The sequence below is a fragment of the Dysidea avara genome, chromosome 8, assembly GCF_963678975.1.
Source record: "Dysidea avara chromosome 8, odDysAvar1.4, whole genome shotgun sequence".
Classification (NCBI taxonomy): Eukaryota; Metazoa; Porifera; class Demospongiae; order Dictyoceratida; family Dysideidae; genus Dysidea; species Dysidea avara.
The window spans coordinates 10,076,233-10,097,661 of record NC_089279.1 but is presented as its reverse complement, the minus strand read 5'-3'; the positions used below and the strand labels follow the sequence as shown (position 1 = coordinate 10,097,661).

General features: G+C 37.9%; 1 protein-coding gene across 1 annotated transcript; it reads left to right on the top strand.

The window, feature by feature from the left end:
• The first annotated feature begins 18,075 nt into the window (after positions 1–18,075).
• On the top strand, positions 18,076–18,897 carry LOC136264754 (uncharacterized). The gene has a single exon (XM_066059525.1). It carries the CDS (start codon positions 18,076–18,078, stop codon positions 18,895–18,897), a length of 822 nt encoding a protein of 273 aa, XP_065915597.1.
• The last annotated feature ends 2,532 nt before the right edge of the window (positions 18,898–21,429 follow it).

Genomic DNA, 21,429 nt, shown 5'->3' with positions numbered 1-21,429 from the left:
GTAAATGAAGGGGGTTGCAATAACAGTACACCTACATGTAGTGCTCTGCCTAAATATGTGATGGGTAATTTATAATTATTTGTAACGCCTACATTGTGTGCTTTTTGTTGAATGGCTTAATATAATTTTATAGTGCAGTATATGTAGAGAACATTCAGTGCAATAACAATATGAATGCGTTTAAGAGACTATAAGTACTACGTATGTGCTATCAACCAATCCATTCATCACTGTCAGTGGCGTAGCCAGAAAAAAATTTTTACCGAGGCAAAGTAAGTTATACATTGACGTAATTGAGAGGGTCTGCTTGTGACTCAACTGATTCACAAACACTTTCAAGCATGGGTGGTACAGCATTTGCAGGTTGATTCTCTGGTTGGATGGAAGAAATTGTTTCAAAAGACTCTGAGTACTTTTCTACATGTCATGCTCCAGCTTAGTTAATGCAACAGTATACCATGCTTCAATTATTAGACTAGTTTAATTGTACGTATTAATTGTACTCAACACAAAAAAAACTGACTTACTCTGGAGATATTTTGAGTGGTCAGGCCATCCATGGACTGCAACAGAGGTCATAGTCATGCACACTATACTTTTTATTGATCCGATATGATATTTAAGTCAGAGATATCTCTTCCATGAAATAATCAACTGCATGTGTCAAGCTAGGGAGTCTGGGGGCATGCTCCTTCGAGGAAATTTTAGCTTTGAAATGGCATGTGGAGGCTACTTTCATGATATACTTTCATGATATACATGCATGATCAATGGGCTTTATGCAATGCCATGCAGTTGATTCATTGGAACACTTTTGAAAAGTAATTTAAAGACAATTAACAATGTAAATGATTTAGACCAAGCAGTGTAAGAGTACTGGCTACAATTTACACTGAATGCTCTATTAGAGTATATTACGATGACTGCTCTATTAGAGTATCTCGATTTTTTCCGAATACAAATTCAAGTAGCTGAAAAGTGGTCCAGGATTGTGTCACCATGGGCTCCGGCCTGCTTAGTACTACAGCCATAGATCTATTGTGTGTGGTACAGTAATGCTGTATAGAAACATTTGAGTAGAATATTCAAGGTGCCAAAACTCAGGCCTGCTCAGTGATCAGCCTGAATTGTTGAGCATTTTTTTTACCGAGGCAGCTGCCTCGGTTGCCTCAATGGTAGCTACGCCACTGACTGTTATGACTTATTCACATTACAGTATTTGAAGAGCACATTATTTCAGTTCAACAGTGTGCTAACAAGTTATGTTTATTTGTATATCACAGCAGGAGTAGAATAACTTTGTTATTGATACTCATCCTTGACTTGACTTTGGACTCATACAATTTCTTAATATGAAATAAACACCTAATTACTGGACCACTGGCGACATATACCTACTGCATGTACACTACATTACATGTGCAATAGTTTACCTTCACAATTATAAGTGTTGCACAACTGCATCCAAATAATTTTATATACTGCATATACATAGCCACCAACAACCAAGATACCAGTTGATGATCATGTGATCCAGTAGTTGATGCATGTGAAGTGTGTGTGTGTGTGTGTGTGTGTGTGTGTGTGTGTGTGTGTGTGTGTGTGTGTGTGTGTGTGTGTGTGTGTGTGTGTGTGTGTGTGTGTGTGTGCACACAAGTTACCACTATCTGAACTCAATCAACTTTACAAATTACTATAAAAACCCATCTGCATGGTTTTCTTGTGTACACAATTCACCATTATTCCATCTTGGTTAATTAAACGTCACTTCCTGCACTACCATATTTATCACTGTCCCACTAAACCTACTAATAACCAAAAGCAATACTTTTGTGGGTTTGCACCAATGTGACTGGTCCCATTCTTTAATAACTAAATATGGTAGCTCCTGACAGATCAGTTCATGAATAACAACAGCAATTTAGTGCATACTTCACATTTGAATGTACATATGAGATAGAATCCTGCATCCTGAAGCTTATCAAAGAGCAAGTGTACTATATTAGTAGATATGTAAAAAGAGTTGATTCTGTAATTTTATGTTTTATATCTACCACATGAAAGCATCACATAGCTACCATCCTGGTATAGAGTGAACATGCTTGTTCATCTAAATTTAACCATTGCATACAATTCATTAGGCCTGCAAATGTGGACAACAGTTAGTTACTCTAGTACACTATGCTACATGCCAATAGTCAGGAGATAATAAAGTATTGTTTACTGTATTTAATGTTAGTACATACATATATAGTACAGCGTTGGTCTATGATACGATTTTGTGTCATCATTTTCTTGTGCATACAGTAATATATAGCAGGTATACTGTAGCTATGTTCTAACATGCAATGTATATATAAACTTAGAATATGGTATGCATAAAATGCTTTGATCTTTGGTAGATAATGATGTCTTTAAAATCCACTAAAAGACCAGTTAGCAGGTTCTTAAAATGATTATGTAGCCTGGCTCCTTTGATCTGAGGTGTGAAAGTGATACATCATAACAAGGAAAACAATTTCAATTTCAAATACTTTTATCTATATCAATCAAAAGTTCACTAAATTGAAGTTACCATAATAGAATACATAAAATTAATGATCATCTGTTGGTAGGTAATTACCTCTATTAGCTCTAATATATAATGTAACACTGAACTGTAGTTACCCCAGCAACTAAAAGTACATTGTGATTATGGTCTCATCCACCCTAAGTTTAGACCAGAACTTGAAGAGTACCATACACACACATAGATCTAAAATTGAACACTGGCCATGCATGGACTCATACTACAGACACATTATTTCCCAACAGATACTAATCATATTATGTACTACCCTTGTGGTTTGCAGTGGAATCATTTCAAATAATCAAGATTCATAATGGCCAGAACTATACAACTAGCAAAATTAATGTTAACATTTCAACTTTCAGTGTATATGTGAATTGTTCATTTATTTAATGTGAATGAATTAATATAGTCACAAGTAAACTAACTTGTAATAGTAATTTTGACATTTGGCCCATGCCCCTACCATAAAAAGAATATTTAGTGTACATATTCTTTTTTATTGCTGACACATGAGATGGCTATTATGACACTTATTACACATATACGTATCCTGTATGCATGGCCATAATAGGAGTAGTGACATGTATGAATCATAATAAGTATGTGTGGAGGGTTTTGCAGGTCAGTGTATAGTTGTGCAATGTCAAACTACATACATATACTAGTGTAAAAATAATTTTAAAAAATTAAAACATGGAAATAGAGATCACTGAAAAGAGTAGAGAAACAAGAGTCAAACAGGCCAGCATGTTAAACACAGAGAGATCTCTATTTGGACTCAATGGTCATGATAGAAGGCTGCCCAGGTCCAGTCATGGATTTTTGCTCCTTTCTCCACCTTTTCAAACACACTTATGTAATAACTTTAAACAGGCTGTAGGACCAGGTGTCCTACAAACCTTCCTTAATGTGTATTTAAGTTTGGTTCAATACTTCAGTATTAATCTAATGGTTTACAAGTGATCTATATTAATTTTTAGTCTATAAGTGAGGATCAAAGCTTGAAGTCATCTCTGCATAATGCAGAGCTTAATATGCAGCGTTTGTTCTGCATGAATCTGTACGTAATTGTCTTTTCTTATGTCACCTTTTAAGTGGATGAACCTATACAAATCACTGTAAATGAAGGGGGTTGCAATAACAGTACACCTACATGTAGTGCTCTGCCTAAATATGTGATTGGTAATTTATAATTATTTGTAGCACCTACATTGTCAGGTGTGCTTTATGTTGAGTGGTCTAATATAATTTTATAGTGCAATAGAGAGCATTCAGTGCAATAACAACATGCAACTCTAAAAGTACTACGTATGTGCTATCAACCAATCCATTCATCACTGTTATTACTCATTCACATTACAGTATTTGAATAGCACATTATTTCAGTTCAACAGTGTGCTAACAAGTTATGTTTATTTGTATTATCACAGCAGGAGTAGAATAACTTTGTTATTGATACTCATCCTTGACTTGATCTTGGACTCATACAATTTCTAAATGTAGAATAAACACGTGCACCTTACTGGACGACTGGCGACATATACCTACTGCATGTACACTACATTACATGTGCAATAGTTTACCTTCACAATTATAAGTGTTGCACAACTACAACTACATCCAAATAATTTTACATAGCCGTGCTACTACATATACATAGCCACCAACAACCATGATACCAGTAGATAATCGTGTGATCCAGTAGTCGATGCATGTGAAGTGTGTGTGTGTGTGCATGCACACAAGTTAGCACTATTTGAACTCAATGAACATTACAAATTACTATAAAAGCTCATGTGGCTTTCTTGTGTACACAATTCACCATTATTTCATCTTGGTTAATTAAACATCACTTCCTGCACTACCATATTTATCACTGTCCCACTAAACCCACTAATAACCAAAAACAATACTTTTGTGGGTTTGCACCAATGTGACTGGTCCCATTCTTTAATAGCTAAATATGGTAGCTCCTGACAGATCAGTTCATGGGAATCATGGATAACAACAGCAATTTAGTGTATACTTCACATTTGAATGCATACGTACATATGGGCTAGAATCCTGCATCCTGAAGCTTATCAAAGAGCAAGTGTGCTATATATATTAGTAGATATGTAAAAAGAGTTGATTCTGCAATTTCATGTTTTATATCTACCATATTAAAGCATCACATAGATACCATCCTGGTATAGATTGAACATGCTTGTTCATATGCTTGTTCATTGCATACAATTCATGTAGTTTAGGCTTGCAAATGTGGACAACAGTTAGTTACTCTAGTACACTATGCTACATTCCAATACCCAGGAGATAATAAAGTATTGCTTACTGTATTTAATGTACATATGTACATATATAGTACCAGGGGCGGTGGAGCAGCTGCAGGCCAAAGAGTGAGGGGGCCAGGCCAGCTGTAAGTTGAAGACCAAAAAAAAAAAAAAAAGTCACAGCCTGCTGACAATAGCTGCTCTCCACCAATTACATCTCCTTATTTATAACTACACATACGTAGCTAAGGAATTTGCTATACTGCTTCTCTGAATACTGTGACTGCTCTATTAGAGTATCTCGATCTTTTCTTGCAAACGGTGTCCCAAAAAGTGGGGAGGCCATGGCCCCCCTGGCCCCCCCGTCTCCACCGTCCATGTATAGTACTGTGTCGGTCTATGATATGATGTTGTGTCATCATTTTCTTGTGCATACAGTAATATATAGCAGGTACAATGTAGCTATGTTCTAATATGCAACATATATATAAACTTAGAATATGGTATGCATAAAATGCTTTGATCTTTGGTAGATAATGATGTTTTTAAAATTCACTAAAAGACCAGCTGGCAGGTTCTTAAAATGGTTATGTAGCCTGGCTCCTTTGATCTGAGGTGTGAAAGTGATACATCATAACAAGGGAAATTTTCAGATACTTTTATCTATATCAATCAAAAGTTCACTAAATTGAAGTTACCATAATAGAATACATAAATGATCATCTGTTGGTAGGTAATTACCTCTATTAGCTCTATAATATATATTTAGTGCAACACTGAAAATGTAGTTACCCCACCAACTATAAGTTGAGACCAGAACTTGAATTAAGAGTGCCATACACACACATAATATGTATTTAGATCTAAAATTGAACACTGGCCATGGACTCATACCACAAACACATTATTCCCAACTGATACTGACTATATTATGTATTATAAATGGGATACTAACCTCGCGGTTTGCAATGGAATCATTTCAAATAATCAAGATTCATGATGGTCAGAACCACACAACTAGCAAATGCTAACATTACAACTTTCAGTGTATATGTGAATTGTTATAGGCTTTTATTTATTTAATGTGAATAAATTAATACAAGTCACAACTTGCAAGAGTAATTCTGACATCTTCTCCATGCCCCTAATTATACTTTATGTGATCCCATCCAAGAAGGTTGTAAAAAGCTTGTGAAGAAAGAACCAGAAACTGACACTATATAAAAATCCAGACCAGATTAATGGTAACTTGATCCTTGCACCTACCATATATGTACCTACAAATATTTAGATATTCTTTCTTATTGCTGACATATAAGATGGTCATTGTGACATTTATTACATGCATGTATGTGACCTGGCCTGTGAAAACAGGGCACGTGGGTACATAAAATTTGCCTACTTTTTCCATAACTTTTCATGCTACTGTGCCATGGTCATGCAAATTTTAGCCTCTTTATAATAAAAGTTACAAAATACAAATATTCTATCCAACACTGAGATGTGACCTGGTATGTGACAGGGTGTAACATGCGCAGGCCCAGTCACATAATGATCCTGTATGCATGGTCATATGGGAGTATGGTGACAGGAGTAGCGATAAATTAAATACACAATGACATGTTTGAATCATAATAAGTAAGTGCGGAGGGTTTGTGATGACAGTGCAGGTCATTGTATTAACAGTTGTCTAGGAAGTGATGTCAAACTACATATACTATAGTGTAAAAATAATTTTGAAAATTAAAACATGGGAATAGAGATCGCCACAAAAAAGTAAAGAAAATAAGAGTCAAATAAGCCAGCATGTTAAACACACAAAGATCTCTATTTGGACTCAACATTCATACAGAAACATTCTCAGTGTACTTAGCTATCTACACCTGATTTATGGAACTACTTATTTTTATTTATCAATATTAAGGCTTTGCACAAGTGCTGAAGGTCTGTGGGACACCTGGTTCTAGAGCCTGTTTAAAATTAATGTTATATGCATAAGTGTATCTCAGTGTGTTTAACATGCTGGCTTGTTTGACTCTTGTTTCTTTACTTTTTCAGCGATCTTTATTCCCATGCCTTAGTTTTTAAAACTATCATTTATGCACGGATTAGGCAGTGTATAGCATGCTGTGGTAAGCAGTAGTATGGCTACTGATATACCATAATATATACACATGCACACCTGTGCATGCAGCTATGTGATCACAATAAGTCAAGTATGCAGTGATACACAACAACATTGTTGCTCTGGTATGAACTTATTATACTGTGGATAAATGGTAATGATATAGGATTCCCAGATGAACGTGTTGACATGAATAGATTGGATACTTATTAACACATGAAGGGGCCAGCGACAAAAGGGGAATCTTAAGGGAAAAGTGCCATTTGAAAATTTAGGTGACCATGCGGAAAGTATATTAAGCAGAATTTTAGGACATATATTTGAATTATTGTAATACACCCCCTGTATATGCTAAAAATTAATTTGAGACTGCCATGAACTTTTATATTCTGTTGTTTACTTAGTGAAAACATCATTCACATGACTAAAACAAGCCATTCTAATTTTTAGAAATGGAAAATATAAAATGGCACATGTCCCCTTTTTCCACTGACCCCTTCACATATATTAACACATTGGTTTTACCCTTGCGAAGACTAAGTCAGAAGATCAATAACAAAGTGAACCTACAAGAAGCAAATTAAATTTGCTTGAGAATGCATGGGTGCTATCATTGTAATATGCATTTTATAATAGGTCATGGACATGAAAAAAGACATAGGAAGGTAGTTTGTATCCCCAAAAAGGATTCACAATTTGCTCTAGCCCATAACTGATAATAAGATGAACAAAATGGGCATATTTCAGTTGTTTAAAAAAGTACTTTTATAGGTTTCTTTTGACTTCATATTTTTCCAGTGGATCTATACTTCTTCCAAATTGGCTTCTAAGACTTCTTTTGTGGTTGGGTGAGCTTCCTAAGGTGGTGTTTAGGTGTGTGTTCTATTAGAATTTTGGCAAAAACATAGACAATCTTTATTTTGAACCACTACTGTGGTTCATGATACCATGCAGAAAATCTACATTAACTATTATGGTTGTAAAGCTACTCAGTGTCAATTGAGTTGATAGATTGTAGGTCATTAAGTGTGGTCATCATTATAAGTTATTTGTCAAAACAAATCTTCATGAATTGTGGGATGTGGTATTGTGGTGCTGTCATCCCCAGTTGGATTAGATTATAGCTGTAAAGAAATTGCAACTGATGTCAGCAAAACAAGATGGTTTATCCTGAACATGTATCTCAATTTGCTCCAATACCTTCTTCATCCAATACACAGAAAAAAGTGCATGGTCTGGCCACATGAAGCTACCCCCAGATGCAGCAGAAACATTAACACTATAAAGATTTGAACAGTTGATGAACTTCATATAATTTCATTTATCAAGTTAGCTAACTTTATTTGTACATAATTATAAGAGAAATTTTCCTGTGCCTTGCACTCCCTGGTGGAGGCTCTGCATAGTATCATGTGTAATTTTAATAACTAGAAACAAATGACCTACAATAATGATGTGTGGTGATAAAACTATCAATAACAACCATAATAGTAAAGCAGTCTTATTATTTAATAAATGTTGCAACACACTAGAATTATATCATCTAATCCAAAACAGCCAAGCTTTAAAAAAGAGTGAAAGGCTATGGTGAAAAAATGTAGGGCAAATAGTATTAGAATACTGTGAGAAATTGATTGATGGTGTTGTGCTTTGAACATTGGCTGATTTATTACTGAATTTTAGTAGTAGCTTACCTGAAGACCTCAGGGTTTCTGCAATAACTGATGCAGCAGATAGTGTACAGTGCTTACATGATAAGGGTCTTGTGCATGGGGATATTGAACCACATAACATTTTAATTATATAATATGTGGGGACGTTGATGAATGCATATTTAAAATTACAGACTATTCATGTGTTGGGAGTAAAATAAATGCACACACACACAAATCTCCTCAAAATCAATATCAATGAAGCAGTTAATGACACCTGCGTACATGGCACCAGATTTGCTAGGTGACAACGGGTGCCATAATGAACCAACCGTGGCCAGTGATGTTTACTCTTTGGGTATCCTGAGGTATGAAGTGATATCGTGCTTGAGTCCTTGGAAACATGTGAGCATTGATATTGTTGACTGAGTTAATTACTATTTATTATTATTAACACTTTACAGTGACCAGCACTGAAGGTCTGACAGCAACATGTGCTGTATAGCCTTAGAATTGCCTAACCTAATTTCAAGGACTTAGACTTATTGACTTGACATAGTGACTGACTTAATGACTGATAAGGTGTAACAGAAAAGGGGCCAAAGTAAGGAAAGAAAATCCCTCCAACCCCAGGATTCGAACTGCAGGTCACCCAATGTCTAGTCGGGAGTCTTCCTCCAGGAGGGATGGATTTTCTTCCTTATAAACCTAAAGTATTTATTATTAACACTTTACAGTGACCAGCACTGAAGGTCTGACAGCAACATGTGCTGTATAGCCTTAGAATTGCCTAACCTAATTTCAAGGACTTAGACTTATTGACTTGACATAGTGACTGACTTAATGACTGATAAGGTGTAACAGAAAAGGGGCCAAAGTAAGGAAAGAAAATCCCTCCAACCCCAGGATTCGAACTGCAGGTCACTCAATGTCTAGTCGGGAGTCTTCCTCCAGGAGGGATGGATTTTCTTCCTTATAAACCTAAAGTATTTATTATTAACACTTTACAGTGACCAGCACTGAAGGTCTGACAGCAACATGTGCTGCAGTCTTAAAATTACCTAACCTAATTTCAAGGACTTGGACTTATTGACTTGACATAGTGACTGACTTAATGACTGAGCATGGGCACCGCCCTTCTCTTCCTGAAACTACACCAGTAGCAATAGCTAACATACTTCAGAGGTGTTGGCAACACAATCATGCTTTGAGGCCACCTGCCTCAGAAGTGTCAGCCAAGCTGGAGCATTATATGGAATGCAAATCTGTAGAGGCTAGTATGGAAGGTACACAGGCAAGTAGTTTAATGTCACAGAAGCTGTTTCAATGACTACTGAAAATGGATACTAGGCGTTCAAGATAATGATGAATGTGTGGCACAGGGAATGCTAGAAAATTCACAGCATGCTGTGGAAGCAATATCGGATTCCTCATGTACTTACAATGAGCTATTTGATCAAGCCACATTGCCATGCATCTTCAATTGATGTTACTTTAACTATAGCAATGCGGAAACACGATTCATGTCATCCATAGACATACCATTAGTGATATTGAGCATGCAATGGCATTGCTAAAAATCAAAGAAATTAAAGCAGTTCCAACTTAACTAGCTGTTTAGGAATGGCAGAGATACTATCAACTGGTTTTGGTAAGTCGGTGTGTTTTGCACTTCCAGCACTTCTGCCACCTGGAAAAGTTACTCTTGTTATAGTACCATGCAGTGGTGGAAATTATTACAAACCAAATAGAAACCGCACTACCGAGTAAATGAATTGATGCTGTAGCCTTGGGTAATATTGCTGGTAACAAATTAAGGTCTAAAAACTCTCAGAGGGTATTTCAATCAACATGCAGATGTTCCCACCTTAGCATTTTGTACTCCAGAGTACCAGCCTGTTTGGTACAGAATCAACTGCTATATACACAGGTACCGGTGGTGAGTTTCATTTATTGCTTGATACGAAAGATATCCTCGACATAGTAACTATCGATTAGGCTCATAAAATATTTGACTGCCTACCTGATTGCCGACCAGCATTTGATGACATGAAGCAGCTCCAGTTTGGATGTCCAATTGTTGCAATGTCCGCCACACTGACAGACGATGAGCAAATTCAGTATTTGAAGCAACAATACTAGCGACCTCAGACTGGCCAAAATTTCCACTACCCGGCTGCAATGTTTTCTTCTATGAACAAGCTGATGATTTTCTGTTGGATTTTCTTAATAGCATATTTTCTTATTCAATGACACCATTATTGATTTCTACATTGCACTAGTAGTATAGAATATGTTTATGGCGAAACTAAAAATGTTTATGGCGAATTGAACACCTTTGAAAACAAGGCCGTGGATTTCATTTGTTAGTAGTCTGATGCATGTAATGCTTTTAACTCATTGAACAGGATAGTTGCATTACACAACATTAGACAGCTCTGCCCACCCTTTGCTCCAATCTTGATTAATATTTACCGGTCTCCAGCTAGTTTATTCATTTCAGGTGATGTAATACTGTCGGAAGAGGGAACTACCCAAGGGGATCCGTTGGCCATGCCCTTTTATGCTTTGGCCACAATTCCACTTCTGGGGTGTCTCCCTTCGGGAGTGGAGCAGGTTTGGTATGCTGATGACGCTTGTGCTTGTGGGAAGTTGACTGTTTTGCGTAAGTGGTGGGACTGTCTGTGTGAAATTGGCCCTTCGTTTGGATACTTTGTTAACGCGACCAAAACTTGGCTTATCATCAAGGGACGTTTGCAGCAGGATGCTGCTTCAGTCTTCAGTGGTTCTGGAATTAGAATATCTATGGAGGGCCGCCCTTATTTGGGGGCTGCTATTGGGTCTGATAGTTATGTGAATAGTTTTGTTGTTGAGAAGGTTAAGGGCTGGTCTGCAGAGGTCAGAAGAGGTTATCAAGATTTGCGGAGAGTCAGCCCCATGCTATGGGGTGCCATTTGTCTCAAAAACCCAAAAATTGAGATCTAAACCAAATATCGTCGATATTTACTAAACATCGACGACATTTAGCTAAATATCGACGACATTTGCTAAACATCGACGATGTTCAGCAACTCAGCTGCTTTCGCGTTTTAATTTTCTGCGGATCCTTTACTATAAAGGCGCGTACAATACTAATAATTGCTGATTAGCTGCTTGCAACTGTAGATGAATCATCTGTGGTACTACGTGACTCATTAGGCATTCGGACCTCCTTTAATGCTGCGCATCTATTAAGGTCAATGTTGCTGTGTTGGCGACGAGTTGGACTGAGAGGAAGGAACTCATCTGTGAGGATAAGAGGTATGGGGTTAGCCTCTAAAGCTGTAAATGTGACAGCATGTACACTACACGTTTTTCGCTTTTCAATGTTCCAGTGACAGAACTCGGTCTGGCACTGAGGCAGACTCTCACGTGAACGAGGGTCTAGAGACTCTACAGCATACAGGATTTGTGCACAATGACAGCTACATACTTTAATTTGTGCATGCGTGGTATATGTTAGGTTGCCTTGTGTGGCCAGACCAATTGGGTAGGGAGAAGAAGGGATCTAGTACAGTTCAAATCTTGGTTTATACTGGTCTTGACACTACCCATTTACATGTAGTGTTATTACGTGGCAATTTAAATCATGGGCTTGACTGACCCAGGTGAATAACCACCTAACATATTTTCAAAACCTAGCTCAAAAATGCACTGTATGTATATGGCTGCAAATGAGTTGCTGTCTCATTGATACCATTCTTGTATTTTGTTTTTACACTTTTATATGCTGACCTAGATTTGTTTCCTCTTAGTGCAGTGATGTACTATTATCATACTATAATAAATATTTGTGACAAAATCAGTCTTATATATACACAAGCCTATCTTCATATGGACATCAATACAGCATTTTAAAAATGTGTATGCATCACTTCGTATACTTTACCTACACTGCTGTACCATACGCAAGGAAATTTTGACGCAAGAAAAATTTGACGAATTCACATTTCAGCAGATTTGATGAATAAAATGTTGACGAAATCAAAAAAATTGTAGACAAAACCTGTACTTTTAAAGACATTTGACGAACTTAAGTTTGATAATTTAATTGATTCGTCAATTTTTTGTTAAAATTTTCTATTGTCAAAATTTCCTTGCGTACGGTATGCAAGGTGACTAATGTACTGTGAATGCTAGCTAGCTATTGGCCTTCTTATTCCAAACATACCTATCTGTATGTGTCTTAATACGATACAACAGACAGTCGTCTGCAAATTAGGCGACAAGTAGATTTAATACAGCTGGGAAAGTCATTTATAAAAACAAGAACAGTAAGGGGCCCAATACAGAGCACTGAGGTACTCCACTGGTAACGTTGACAGCTTCTGAAATAGAACCATCACAAAAAACTTACTATTTACGGTTGGTTAAAAAAGGCCAAATACAGTTAATTGTCTCTCTGGTAATTCCATAGTACCTTAACTTTAACAGCAAGAGTTTATGGGAAACCTTGTCAAATGCCTTGCTGAAATCCAGCAGTATGCAATCAGTTTGTGCTTTGTCATTTAAACTGGATGCTAAGTCATGGACAGTTAATAGTAGTTGAAGATCAGCAGAATGTTTTTGGTGGAAGCCAAACTGATTGGTTGAGAGGATATTGTTACATTCTAAATGCCCCATCACATGCAATTAAATAATGTGCTTGAGAACTGACTGTTTTATTAGAATATATTTTGTGACTGCTGTATTAGAGTAAGCGACTGCTCTATATTAGAGTATATATCAAATCAGCTAAAAAACTGTAAAAATAAGAGTACTGTGCATTTGATATCAAATGCAACATTATGCATAGTGTGTTCATGTTTTGCTGCACGTATTTCTTACATTCACATTGCTTTAAAATCTTGTATTATATGCTGGCATAATACTTGATGTTTTTGCTAGCCTGTTAATATACAATCATGCCGACATAATTGGCACAAGCACATTAATTTTTAAAAGATATTAGCGTTTATAAAATACAAGTGCACCTGTAGCTTATAGCAGTACCTTCCTATTGTAGTTACTACACAGTAAAAAGAAAGTGTTCGAGCACCCCTACATCTATTCTTAGACGGCCTTTTGTAATACAGCACATCTTATCTGTGCTTGGCAGCTACTGAGTTACACATGTGTACAGTACTTATGTATTTTGTACTGATATTAAACATTAACATGTTTAACCTTTTATTAATTAAAATAGTACGAAGTATGCAACCATTGAAATCACTACAGCAGATCTTTGGTGACAATCAATTTCACCATTGCCAAAGTTTCTCAAGTAGCGGAACAAAGAATTAAGCATATTACTAAATGGTGCAGTGTCAGTGTAAGATTCTACTCCACTGTATTTGCTTCGTATGTAGGTCTACCTAGTATGCAGTTGCTCATCAACTCACTATGGATGATCCAGTCAGAGCTCAGAAATGTACTGTTTTGGGTTTCTTTTGTGATTCGTCAGAATGTCCACATCAAGTTTGTGAGTGTATACCAGGAGACAACTAAAAAGGAAAGAAAACAAAAAAAACATAATATAGTGAGGCTAGACTTTAGTGACATCACACAATGCACATGTGTGTTTTTCAGTTTGCTGTACAGATGTAAAAAAATGCACTATAGCTGTTTGAAATTACAGCTGTTGATTTACACACAATATGTCTCATGTTTGAAAATTGTTGACTCTTAAAACTGGGAAAAAACTGTGATGATTTATTGCCATTGACTTTGAAAATTGTAGCAGCCTGCTGCTGAGTACTGACAGGGTAGCAAAAGGTAGAAGCAGTACTTTCCAAGTATTAATTAAAAATTCTCATTTACTTTAAACTTTTCACACTGATACAGTAGATAGGCATTCATTGACACAAACTGCATGGAATCATTTTGCACTTTGTAATTCAAGTGTACAGCCTCTGACTCACACATTGCTCTACAGGACTAAGGGACCTGTGAAATAACTTTGAAATCTCCCTTATCTGGACCTCTTTTATCCAGGCCCAGACAGTCCAAATTAGTCACATGCATGTGGCCTGTAGCCTATTGACAATAAGATGTTTACATGTTAGGTGGCTTGTTGATTCTAACTACCACTTAAATTGGTTGCTAGGTGATAAAAAAAATTTACAACCCAGGGGAGTGACCACGAATGCTCTGTAGTGACTTCCCTTTCTACCCACTAAAATGTATAGTAGCAATAGTAACATTGCAGAACAGTTAGCTTTACTATATTAGCCAGTTACGGATATTTCTGAGATAAGGACAGTATATCAGACTACCTGGATAAGAGAGGTTCCACTGTACCTGCTATAAAATAAATTACATGGATGGCTCTATAGCAAATAAAATTCTTAAATTATACCTGTTGCCTCTCTATAATGTTAATGATTCTATCAGAGTAATTTAATATTGACTGCTCTACTAGAGTATCTTGATCTAAGTTACCAATATTAAAATTCCTTGAGGGTGAATTAAAAGCATGCACCCAATAATGCAAAACTGACAATCAAGCTAAACAAGTTGCTCTACCTTTGAGTTGGGAGACCAGGCAGCAAATTTCTAGAACTACCCTTGTGTGTAGCTGGTTGACAAGTTGAAATGATCTCAGAATTTTGTCTTTGCAGGCAAGTCCATATTATATCGTTTGGTTGGAAAATTTGACTAAATAAAAAGTACTGGTCTGGCTCAAATTGTGGCCTGCTGAGATTCATATGAATATTACAACAAGCTATTTTATCAGTTTAATTTTGTGTATTCATCTGTTATGCACCTATCAATGTAATCCCCGACTACCACTAATACGGGCTGAGGTGGGGGAAGATGGGGATTTGCATCACTGAAAATTACAATTCTCCACCTACTGGGGACGTACTGGCAATGCAAACCACGACCAAATCTCAACTTGTAACCCCTGGGAATACTGGGGCTAGGAAGGGATTTGTACGGTTGTGTGGCGTTGGTCTAGTGATGAGTTAGTTCGAGTGGATTCTAGTACGAACGTAGTAGCTAGCACCCGAGACACTCCTTCCTAATTGAACTGAAAGCACACACCTTTGCTGTCTGAGTGAATTTTTTTAGTGAAGATAGATCTCCACTATGTCGGAGAAATTTAGCGATCAATTCCCCCACCATCCCCTACCCTCAGCCCGTATCAGTGGTAGTCGGGAATTACAGATAGGTGCATTACAGTCCTGTAAAATATTAATAAACAACTAAATAAAACACTCCTTGATTCATGCAACTAAATAATTATACTCAGCCGAATTATACTCCCAGTGACAGCGGACAGCATCATATTCAATAATGCTGTCACTGAGAGTATTGGCACCCAGGGATGAAAAGTGAAACACATGCAGTTTACAAGTTGTCACATTTACAACTGAAAAGGTAACTCCATACCTCACATCCAAGCTCACATCCTAAGTTACAGATGAGATCAGTTCCTCTCGTCGCCGATGACAGCAACATTGATCTTAATAAACGCGCAGCAATTATTTCCATTAAAGGTCATGGACTCATCCGAATGAAAACAAGCCTAATGAGTCACACATAGCACCACAGATGGTTCATCTACAGTCACAAGCAGCTAATCAGCAATTAGTATTTACAAGCATAAGCGCCTATAATATTATTATACTGAAGGATTCGCAGAAAATTAAAACGCAAAAGCAGGTGAATTGTTAAATATCGTCGATGTTTAGCAAATGTCATCAATGTTTAGTAAATGTCGTCGATGTTTAGTAAATGTCATCGATGTTTAGCAAAAGTCGTCGATATTTAGCAAATGTCGTTGATGTTTAGTAAATATCGACGATATTTAGTTTAGATATCAATTTTTGGGGTTTTGAGACAAATGGCACCCCATACCATGCTGCATACTGTGCCTTCACCCATGGTCTATCCAGTCGTTGGCTGTTTGTTTTTCGAACAGTTCCTTGTGTGTGTGATGCTTTTCAGCCACTTGAAGATATGATTCGCCAAGTATTTATTCCTACTTTAACTGGCTGTTCACCGCCCAGTGATAGTTCACGGCTCCTGTTTGCCCTTCCTGCTCGGTGGGGAGGCCTGGGTATTTTTGTCCCCACAAGAAGATGTGCTAGTGAGTTGGCTGCATCTCGTGATGTCACGGAACCTCTTAGCCAAAGTATATTGAATCATAATTTTAGTTTTGTTGAGGCTGTTGCCTCTCAGCAGGCCAGAAAGGCCCTTTTAAGGAAAGCCAAATCTGAACACTGTTCTACACAATTTGCTGAGCTATACCAACAGCTTGGGCCTTCCTTGAGGCGTGCGATGGACTTGGCTACTGTTAGAGGTGCTTCAAGCTGGCTCACCACCTTACCTTTGAGTGAGCATGGTTTCACTCTCCATAGATCTGCTTTCCAGGATGCTTTGGCTTTGAGGTATGGTTGGTCTCCACTTCGTCCTCCTTCCCTTTGTGCTTGTGGAACCGCCTTTTCTGTTGAGCATGCTTTGTCCTGTCCCAAAGGGGGTTTACCTTCCTTGCGTCATAACGAGATTAGGGACCTTACTGCTACCCTTCTTACTGAGGTTTGCTCCCAGGTGTGTGTTGAGCCAGAGTTACAGCCGGTTCAGCATTCTGATGAGTTCCCTCTTGCCACCTCTAATACTCAGGATTCAGCTCGCTTGGATGTTGCTGTTAACGGCTTCTGGCAGACCTCTCAACCTGGAAACAGACCTGGTCGTGAGAAAGCCAGCCACCCATTCCCATGCAGCTGTAAAACCTACCATCTTTGTGATGGGGCTCATGCACATATATTTGTTTTAACAAAAAAAATGTTTTAAAAGGCACAACTAGCTCTAGCTATGTGAGTGCAATACTGCTGTTTTCCGCAGCTTATAACACCTCTATGCTATAGTGTAGCCTACTATATGACAACAACCTACTATTTTTGCTCCATTGTCGAATCACGTGATATCAGTCTTTCAACTCAGCTGATGTACTGGTTCACCAGTGATTTATCGCCTGAAATCACCTCCCATTTCTTGAGTAATCAGTATCCAGCTGTGGATTCAGTGTTCAACACAGATTTTCCGCACAAGTACACCTCACAACAACCGAAATTAAGCAATAAACATTTGTAATAACACAACTGGTAGGATTTCACCTAATACTTCGCCTTTCATGTGTGCTGAGTCTTTCTCAAAGGATTTCACCTTCAAATAGGGCTCAGTTCATTGAGTTTGACAGCGAAGTGACTCGTGACACATTCAAAAATACGGAAAACCGCCAAACTTTCCAGCTCAAAATACAGAGGCGCCCCACTATTCTAATTAACTGATCACGTGATACCTGCTACAGACAGTTTGGGGCTTACAGACGATTGCGTGATCTTTGCAACAAGCCCGGTTGCGTATCGCGTGACTCAGTGACGTAAGTTCTACTTTTAAACTTAGCTAGACTATTGTCCAATACTGAGCTGAATGAGTTGTGAGAGATATCGCACTGCTGCGTATAGCTCAGATATTCGCTGGAGAATCGTACACCAAGTCATTGGGTTAGAGAAAACGTGTAGAGATGTCGCTACCAATTTAAATATAGACCCCTCAACTGTTCAGAGGACTGTGGATCGTTTTAAGCAGACGGGAGATGTTCAGAAAAGAAGTTATCCACGTGGAGATAGAAAGCTTACAGACATTGGAATGTACCTTATCTTGGATTGGGTTATTGAGAAGCCAGGTATCTATCTGGGAGAGATTAAAGAAGAGTTGCTACAGGTTGCTGGAATTGACATCAGTGAGAGTAGAATTTGTAGGTACTTAAGAGAGTGGGGATTTACTAGGCAGAAGATGTCACTAATGGCAATTCAAAGGAGTGATCTACTTAGAACAGAGTACATTTTAGATATGGCGGTGTTCTCTAATCACCCAGAATTTTTTGTTTTTGTCGATGAGATGGGATCAGACAAGAGAGATCAGAAGCGAAAGCATGCTTACAGCTTAAGAGGTAGTACTCCTACTGTAAAACGATTTTTATACAGAGGCCAACATATTTCAGCAATAGCTGCTATAACATGCAATGGTATCCTAGATTTTTCAATTCATGTGGGAGGTGTAACAGCAGATGTTTTTGACAACTTTTTGTCCAGTGTTTTATTACCACATTTACAGCCATTTGATGGAATTAATCCATGCAGCGTTGTGGTTATGGACAATGCTATGATACACCATGCTGGAGAGGTGGTGCAATTCATAGAACAAGCAGGTTCAGTTACTAGTTTATTATCTGCCACCCTACAGTCCTGACCTCAATCCCATAGAGGAAGCTTTCAGCAAGGTTAAATCTGTTCTGAAGAGTAATGAGGAAAACTGGAATGGTTTTGATATTGAGACAGCTATTTCAGCTGCATTTAACTGTGTAACTCCAGAAGATTGTCAAGCATGGGTTGCACATAGTGGATATACATAAGTGTCTGTTATACTAGTTATTGAACTATACTAGTACGTAGCTATCGTATAGTATTTGTTGTATTATTAGTTTTATTGATAGTACATAATTAGTTTTATAACAACTGACTGAATAGATGCATGTGGTATACATGCACATATTGTATTGAAACATAAAGTGAAAATCGACTGTAAGTATAGGTACTCGTGTTAAAGTTTATTTTCCCAAGCCTCTCAACATCTCCAAAATTCTTGTCTTCTCTTCTTCAAATTCTTCTTTACTTAATACTTCATCTTCATAAAGCTCTTTCGTTTTATTCAGATCTTCTAGGCAACTTCTTCGGAGCGAAACAAGTTTGAGTGGAGAGATTCCCTTTGTATCACTGCAATTAGACACTTTATTTGGAGAAGATGGGGGTTTACAAGCCTTTACAATTGCTGTTGCTGCTTGAGTAACCACATCTGCTACTCCTTCTGTTGCTGATTCTTTGGGTTTGCTTACTTTCCCAGTTATTAATGGAATGTTAGGGGGAGTGATATAGTCTTCGTGGTGCCCACTTTGTATTAACTTTGCCCACAAATGAAGTTTGGGAATTTCCATTTCAGGATGTTTTTCCTTCAATTTGGTCAATACCTCTTGCAAACCTTCATCAAGTTTTTCTCTTGGGGTCAGCGCTCTCTTTTTTGATGGTGGCTCTTCCCTATCGTCTTTGGGTATTGGTACCTCACACCACAGTGTTATTCGAGAGCCAGATGAGAAATTCACATACATTTTCTGTAGATCTCTCTCGTCACATAACCACCTTTTAGCTTGGTTAGGCGGTTCCAGGTAACCAATTTGAAAAGTGGTAGAGTTTGTGGCTGGGAGCTCCTTTTGAAACATGTCTAGTAATTTGAACTTCAAGTGTTCAATGGTCGTAAACCTTTCCTCGACATCATGCCATTCCCGCAACGTAAATTCACTCTTGTATTGTATTTGTATTTTAAGGATAAAGGCTTATGCCTGTACATCCATAAACAAAATTAATTATTATGTACTTAGCTATTCTAATTACTATACAAAATCAAATAAGCAATTACTGTAGTGTCTGTCCAGCAGTGTTTTAAAATCATTGACAGAGGGAGAATCAACAATAGATTGGGGTAATGAATTCCAGTCATTGATTACTCTGTTACTATAAAAATTAGATCTTGTATACGAATTAGTGTGATGTTTGAATAATTTCTTTGTGTGACCTCTTGTTACAGTAGAAGTGGATGGGGTAAATAAATGATTTTCTATATCATAACTGCCTTTGAGAATTTGGTACAAATATATCAAATCACCCCTTCGTCTACAGTGTTGTAAAGATGGTATGTTTAGATGTCTTAATCTGTCGTAGTATGATAAATAGATGGAATCATTCTGGTTGCTTTACGCTGCATTCTTTCAAGTTTTTGATTGTCAAGTGTGTAAGAAGGTCCCCATATGACATTGTTATATTCAACACTTTTTCTTAGGGTTCACAAAACGTACCAAATACGTGTATTTACACAAAGCCTTTGGAGAAGCAGTTGGCGGTAGAGAACCCAGAGACAACAGAAGGTTTCCTAATCCAAGCTGTAGGTTTCCCGCTGTAGTAGTAACAGGATGATTACCCGCCATTTCAGTACACTTTTGCGCGTACCTACGATAAAATAGAAACATAAGGCTGATATACGGTATCCGCAATTCAGTTGCAAAGATCGCGCAATCGTCTGTAAATCAAGGAGATTTAGCGACCCCGAGAGCGACCCTTAGAAAATTGTATTGAAAAATCGTGAGAAATCGTGAGAAATAGTGAGATCAGCAAGCGGTCGTGATATAAAGGCTGAAATCGTGTGTCTCACGACCAAATCGTGAGAGTTGAGAGGTCTGTTCTGGGGTGGTCGTTCCGCGGAGAGATGTTTCATTGATGTCCGTGTTTTTAACCCTTTTGCTCTTTCTAATAGTTCCTCCTCTCTGTCGTCCACCTTTAGGAAGCATGAAAAGATTAAGCATCGTGCTTATGGTCAGCGGGTTCGAGAAGTGGAGCATGCCACTTTCACTCTAATTGTTTCAGCCTGCGGGCTGCCACTGGCGGTTTAACCCATGAGGCTACTGTTTTTTATAAGCGACTTGCTTCTCTTCTGGCCAAAAAGTGGGTAGATGATTATTCTGTGGTTCTGGGTTGGCTGCGTTGTTGCCTGAGCTTTTCGTTGTTGCGCTCGGCAATTCAGTGTATTCGTGAGGCACGGTCTTCCATTGGTGTTTACACCAGGACTCCACAGTCAGTGGACTTAGTGACTGTGGAATCCCATTTGTCTGCTTAATTTTGTTCAGTTGTCCAGCACTTGCAATCTGTGCTGGGGGTGGTAGGAAAGGGCAGTCCA